The sequence below is a fragment of the Wyeomyia smithii genome, chromosome 1 (assembly GCF_029784165.1).
Source record: "Wyeomyia smithii strain HCP4-BCI-WySm-NY-G18 chromosome 1, ASM2978416v1, whole genome shotgun sequence".
NCBI classification, from domain to species: domain Eukaryota; kingdom Metazoa; phylum Arthropoda; class Insecta; order Diptera; family Culicidae; genus Wyeomyia; species Wyeomyia smithii.
This window is the reverse complement of record NC_073694.1, coordinates 74,539,121-74,545,760: the sequence shown is the minus strand read 5'-3', so window position 1 is coordinate 74,545,760 and position 6,640 is coordinate 74,539,121. Positions and strand designations below refer to the sequence as shown.

The 6,640-nt window shown below is 36.1% G+C and overlaps 1 protein-coding gene across 2 annotated transcripts; it reads right to left on the bottom strand.

The window, feature by feature from the left end:
- Positions 1 to 435: 435 nt before the first annotated feature.
- Positions 436 to 3,898, bottom strand: LOC129717365 (ras-related protein Rab-10). 2 transcript variants are annotated; one of them, XM_055667241.1, is made up of 5 exons: positions 3,525 to 3,898; positions 3,299 to 3,459; positions 2,959 to 3,158; positions 2,810 to 2,899; positions 436 to 2,749 (listed from the first exon to the last, which is right to left on the bottom strand). In XM_055667241.1, the coding sequence occupies exons 2-5, from the start codon at positions 3,423 to 3,425 to the stop codon at positions 2,552 to 2,554; spliced, it is 615 nt and encodes a 204-aa protein (XP_055523216.1). In that variant the 5' UTR covers positions 3,426 to 3,459; positions 3,525 to 3,898; the 3' UTR covers positions 436 to 2,551. The 2 variants fall into 2 exon arrangements, with proteins under 2 accessions (XP_055523216.1, XP_055523217.1); XM_055667242.1 differs by having other exon boundaries at positions 3,299 to 3,472; positions 3,525 to 3,862.
- Positions 3,899 to 6,640: the final 2,742 nt, after the last annotated feature.

The following is a 6,640-nucleotide window of genomic DNA, read 5'->3' as shown; positions in this document are numbered from 1 at the left end:
GTGCCTGTATCCTTGAAACGCTTGATGGTCCTGTAGACGAATAATCTGCTTAGATCCAGATGTGACAGTCTCTTCTTGATCTCGATGATCCTTGCAGTTGCAAGACCTCCATTTGTTCTCTGTTTGAATCCATTGCAATTTTCTTGAAAGCGGAACTGAAAACGAACTGTATTTGTTAGACATGCTTAGATGTTTGCCATGCTGTGACAGAAAATACAACGAGGAGCACTCGAATATGTGTATCACTTCTATGTTGCCACCCTGTGCATATAAAAATCCTGAAAAACAATAACAATAACTACAATAAGCCTCTTAAGAGGATTATCCTTGAAAAACGACTGAGGATTAAACAAAGAACGGTAGGAAGAAACGAAACAGGTAGCATCCTGCTGAATTTGGTGATCATAACTGAATAACATTTCAAACAAAATACCATTTCATTGGTTTATCAACTTATTTCCATACTTTATTCTCAACAATTTTGACTCTTTTCTGTTTAGGTGTTTTGAACTATTTCCCCGAAAATGAGAGTAACTGTCGCCGGTGTCAAATGTCGAATACTTATTAAACGACAGCGCTCTGTGGCATATTGATAATTTCACTGAAATGTAACCCCTTTTCTAAAAATAAGAACGTCACAACTTGTGTACATTGACCTTTTTGCTTTTTCTTGTTCTTCAACCAGTTACCGGCTTTAGTTTTACTGTTAAAAAAGCATATCATTGTCACTATGGATAGAATTAACGTAACTAGCGGCATTCCAAAAAAGAAAGCTATTTATCATATACATACATATATAAAAATAAAAAAAAACTAAACTTTTTTCTCTTATATGCATTAAGTTGCCCACGCGCGCCGGCGTAATTTGATATATAATTGTTAGTTATGTTTTTTTTTTTTCTGTTTTTGCTCCAATTGATTTTCGTACTTTGACTAAAACATCTACAAATTCTAAAAGATGATGTTCATGCATTCCTCATCTTTTCTACTCGTTACACATAGTTTCCATGCTTTCTGTGGCCGCTTTCCTCATGTATAGCGTGTAGAATATGTCAATAGCAGTGATTCAATTTGCATGGATTCTACCTCCTCGTCGTGATAGATGAGCACTGTACGAATGAAAGCTGATGGGTGTGATATTTGTTAATGTTGATTATTTTGTAACTTCCGTTACTATCCCATCGGAAATCTCTTCACTGTGCTACTTCGGCTCGTGTCTTGTTTTATTTGTATTGTTTTTTTTTGTGTTTTTCGTTTGATTGAATAGATAAATTAAAATGCGTCGTACACTGGATTTATTACAACGATGATGATTTACTCTACGATGCGTGCCATTCAAAGCTTGTAACGTGACATCAAATGATTAACATTGATTAAACAATAGTCTTCGAAATAAACATTTTTGGTTTTGTCCACTAAAGTAGCGTTATTGTTAATTATGGGTTTATGTGTGAATGTATACGTATAGATTTGATTGCGATACAGTGCATTGAGTATCACCAAAAAATAAAATTACATTTGCAGTGTCGGCCATAGACGATCCGAAAATCCTTGTGTTTAATGAAATGGACTCTACTGTTATCATTACACTAGCGAACAACCGCGAAAATAGCATTAACCTTAATTTGATTAAGTTTTAGGGTGTATTTTTATGTTTGCTAATTATTATCGTTGAACTGAGTTGTTAAGGTTGACATTTTGCGTCCTCACAAAAATGTAAATTATTCCAGCAACATTTGAATGTTACACAGATTTTTCAAAATGGAATAACAGTATAAGTTTGTTGCAAGATTATTTAGCCCAAATACATAGGTTCTCCAATATCCGATTTATTCAATGTTTTTTTTTTGTTGTAAAATAACCGCAATTTTAAGTTCTATATTGATATGCTGATGTTGAAATCAGAAGCTAACCAAGAATTTCTATCGATGTTATCAATTGTTAGCACATACGTATGATTTTTTTTATGTAATTGTTCCTAGATAGTGATTGCGTGAAAATCCGACCCGAAGATTAAAATAAATGGAGCGATAATTAGACATATTCGGAATATTTCCAAACGAAGAAAATATTAAATTGTTTGTGGAAAGCTTTAAAATGGTTTCAAAAGCGCAAAGCAAACTTACAGTGTTTACACTAACGCAATATACTTTTGAGCGTTTTTAATACTTCTGAAAATGTTACAAAACATGAACTTTGGTAATAAGAAAATTTTGAAAAAGTAGAATCGAGCTCAATTTTACTGACAGACAGACATTTACGCGGTATTCAGATACATTGTAGGTTTCCCTGAGAAAGGAAAAATATTTCCTTTGGCCAAAACGTGGTTCAAACTTATACAAAATTACTGTTTATGTACCCAAAGCTCGATTGCTCGAAATCTGTGTTGATCGATTACCAAACGAATAATACAATAAACTCCAACGTATAGCAAACAAAATCCAGTGAAATGAATGTTCACTACACCGTATACAAACACAACATAAAATATGGAGCCGTGGACCATGCGGGAAAGAATGGGATATAACTGCGACAAAAGGCCTAATGTTGCCTACGCACAGCACGCTTTATATGCCGGAGGTTTCTCGCCGGTACCACGATTTACCACCACTCGGTCTGGATTATCGGTCGTTTCTTTGCCGGCAGTTTTGTCTAGGATGGCTTCTGCCAGCTCGCGGAAAGCTTTCTCAATGTTAACGTTCGCTTTGGCCGAAGTTTCCATGAAGCGAATGTCATGCTCTCTGGCAATCTAAATCGAAAAGAATATAAAATTAGTGGAAACTGCCTATTAGACTACCGCGAAACTTACGCTTTCTCCCCGTTCTTTACTAACAACGCGTTTATCTGTCATGTCACATTTATTGCCCAGAATCATCTTCTCTACGTCTTCGTTGGCATGCTGTCATGAACATAACAAAGTTTCAGTGAAAATAAGGGAAGCAAAAATTCATTTGTTACCTCGTCTATATTCCGTAACCATTTCACTATGTTGTCGAAGCTTTTCTCGTTGGTGATGTCGTACACCAACATTATACCCATCGCTCCTCTATAATAAGAGGTAGTAATCGTGTGAAACCGTTCCTGTCCGGCTGTGTCCCAGATCTGTAGTTTTATCTTCTTTCCGCGTAGTTCAATAGTTTTGATTTTAAAATCGATTCCTATATTGGATAACAGAAATTATTAATGCTGGAACTATTGGAATATTCTGCTTTTGATGAATTCAGTTTGTATGTTTACTCAAGATGACACCCTGTCGTTCCATTCTAGGAAATAACATAAACTTGCAACAGTTACTCACCAATAGTGGAGATAAAGGTTGAAGTGAACGCATCGTCCGAAAATCGAAAGAGTATGCAGGTCTTTCCTACACCTGAGTCACCGATTAGCAACAGTTTGAACAACAAGTCGTAAGTTTTTTTGGCCATTGTCTTCTCGGAACTAAAGTCGAAATGTGATCAGCTAGCGGTAGAAACTAGTTATTAGAATTTTATAATGTCTGCTTTGTTAAAACGATGTTACCTTACCTGTTATAAGGAAGTAAACCAGCGGGATCAGGAGCCGACCGCAGAGCGCTGCTTCTTCTTTTGCTGAGACGATTTTTCCGACGAATTACCTGTCTCAGGAGCGGCCGAAATTTTGCTAAAAATTTCACAATTATCGGCTGCTGAGGGTTTTTGTGAAATACACTACGTCGATTCCCGAGTTATCGGTTGCTCCGTTCCTTATTTAAAACGCAAAAAAATGTCACAATTCGAAACTGCTTTTTTCTTAGCTTTCCTTGTCACTTTGATTTTCTTTTTTGGGTGTTTGCTCGATCTGCTCTCGAATACTCGCACGATTTACACATACTGCACCAGGAGAAACTGTCAAACTCTGACAATCTGTTGATGAATCATCGCATAAGCAGCAATGAAGAGAAAGAAGACACACGAGATAAACACAAGAAAAACTCCAGTGACAAAAATGAACAAAATGAACTGCGTTTGCCATATTGGCCAAAGAGTAAAAAGTGAGTCAAAGAAACTGAATTGAAGTGGTTGCATCCATTCGCTAATAGATGTCAGAGTTAAGTTTTCCACAAACAGTAGCGTCGGATAGTTAATTAGGCGCATCGCAGACAGACGTCCAAGCTAAGTTCCAATCTTGTCTAAAGCTCTATAGTACTAACAATACGTAACCAGATAGCGCTACCAGTGACGCCAGCCTTGTACAATTGCGAACAAAAAATATTGTAGCATTAAGGTCACCATGCGGCGTATAACTTTGCATATTTTCTGTATTCAGCAAATGATTTTCACATCCCTGTCACGAACGTCATCCCCATATATTTTGCTTGAAGCCGTTTTTTTCTGGCTCTCTGGCTCGATTACACGTCAAAAGGCTGTCAGTGCTTGCGAAACAGCCGAATAAGCTCCGTCCATGCGAGATCAACTGATGCTGCAAGTGGTGTGTAGGAATGCAAAAAGCGAACAATGACTGTTTTGTTTAGAACGTTCTATAGATTTTGTGCAGGACATAAATGGTCATGTTTAAACATGTTTCAACACGTTCTGGATAGTCCTACATTCAATATATTTAGAAGCACGATAAAAATCTGTACAGTAACACATGCGGCACAATGAACGGAGCTTATGATCACATTTTTAACACTAGCGTCATCATCATCGGCGGCGACTTCAGGACATCGGTCTGATGATTTTACTGAATACTGCTATATTTTCTACTGAACTGTTCGGTAAATTAAACTTTTACCGAATATTGGTAAAAAACTACTGGACCAACTACAGAGCTGTCAAATTTTTTCTATTCGTTGTTCTCGTTCTGGTTGTCAAGTCACATTCTCAGTTCCGTTTGAACATTGAAGTTCCTACGAAAAAATGGAGGACTTTCTCCAACGACTTCAGCTTAAGGATGATCGCATAGTACAAATTTTTCGTAAGTATATAATAGCAAAATTTGAAAATATTTTAGGCATCAAACCATCAAATCATTTGCCTCTACTACCGAGCATCCTTTGCATGCTACGTAAATAGTTTACACCGCCTTGTTAATGGACACATCCGGAAGATCTTCGGCTTTGAAACTATGAGCACAACTGGCATGACGGTTAATTGATTTTCACCCTGACAAATTTGGTGCGGCGAGCGTCGATTTTTGATTTTTTTTTATTTTCAATAGGTAAAATTTTTAATAATATTTGAATAAAAATATTGTTTTGTCAAAACAATGTTACATCATATTTCTGGTTTACTTAAATAATTGAATGTGAACAAATAACAAATATCACAACTTACAGATTTGATCGGTGGTTTTGACAACTAGTTGCATTTGCCGTTTTCGCAAATTAGATCGGTAATAGTGACAGAAAGCAACAAAAATTTGATTACTGATCGATCGGTAGTGGTTTATCTTACCGAACGTTTTACCGAGCGCTCAGCTGTTGAAAAGTCGGCGAAAAAAGACGAAATCGGTGATTTAATATAAGTGTGTATACCATCCGTTCTGATTTAACAGGACATGTCCTGATTTTGAGATCCTATAGGGGCGTCCTGATTTATTTTTCATATTCTAGCATTTGTCCTGATTTTTATAAAATATTCATTTTTGTTCAATCATCGTGTAATTGCAAAGCAAAACACCAAGTTTTTTAATAGCAACGTTAATGTTAGCAGACATGATTTGTTGAAAATTGTTTAGTACTTTTTTCATTTCTGTCACTTCAATTCCATCGATATTTGAAAAAAAAAATAAAGAAATCTAGAAAAAAAATTCATTTCGTGTGACAAAATGTCCGTTTTTGAGATCAAATTCTTGAGGTTACATTGACAAAATTGCAAAATTAGAAGTGATAACCTGTTTGCAGGACAAAGAAAATAAGATATGGATTATTTATGAAAAATCTGGAAGAATAGACAATCTGCCCATCAGGATACATGTTCTAAAATCTAAATAAATCTTGAATACCTGACTACACAACGCCCACTACGAGTAACTTATTGGGCCTATCATAGTGACGAAAGAATTCGTCCTATCGTTAAATCCGTTGAACAACTTGTCGTGTTTTCGGTGATTTGTTTATCCTTTGACGTTATCGTTTTATGTTTTGTAGATGCTGACAGGCCTTTAGTAGCCCACGTGCTGTTTCCTTTTTTTTTTAATTCCATCGATCGCTTCTTGTTGCGATCGACGGGCGTGACGATTTGGGGATGCTTCATATTGCCGGGGACTCCTGGATGCCACCTATTCGTATCGCTGGTAGGCAGTGATGCCACATATACAGATTTATCTGCATTTATACAGATTTTTTGCGTATTTTTCATACAGATATCTGCATATACAGATTACAGATTTTCTGGAAATAATACAGATTCATACAGATTTTTTTGGTTTTCATGGGGTCGTAAATTAAACTTCTTTATATAGTTGAAAAATATAAATTAACTCAAATGCGGTGGAGCGTGTCGGAGGTTTTATTATATTCAATAGCTGAATGTACCCGGCCTTGCTCGTGTAAAAACTTCTGCTTTTCTATAATTTTCTAAAATTCCATATATATTTTCCAACCCATCATTTCAAATAATATTTCTATTTCAGTTACAAACTCGATTATATACCACCTTTTTCGTTGATTAACAATCGA

Coding starts and splice junctions, on each gene's coding strand:
- LOC129717365 (XM_055667241.1), bottom strand. CDS start 3,425: ATGGCCAAAAAAACTTACGACTTGTTGTTCAAACTGTTGCTAATCGGT. Junction 3,159..3,298: donor AACCTTTATCTCCACTATTG/GTGAGTAACTGT, acceptor TATCCAATATAG/GAATCGATTTTAAAATCAAA. Junction 2,750..2,809: donor GTAAAGAACGGGGAGAAAGC/GTAAGTTTCGCG, acceptor TTTTCGATTTAG/ATTGCCAGAGAGCATGACAT.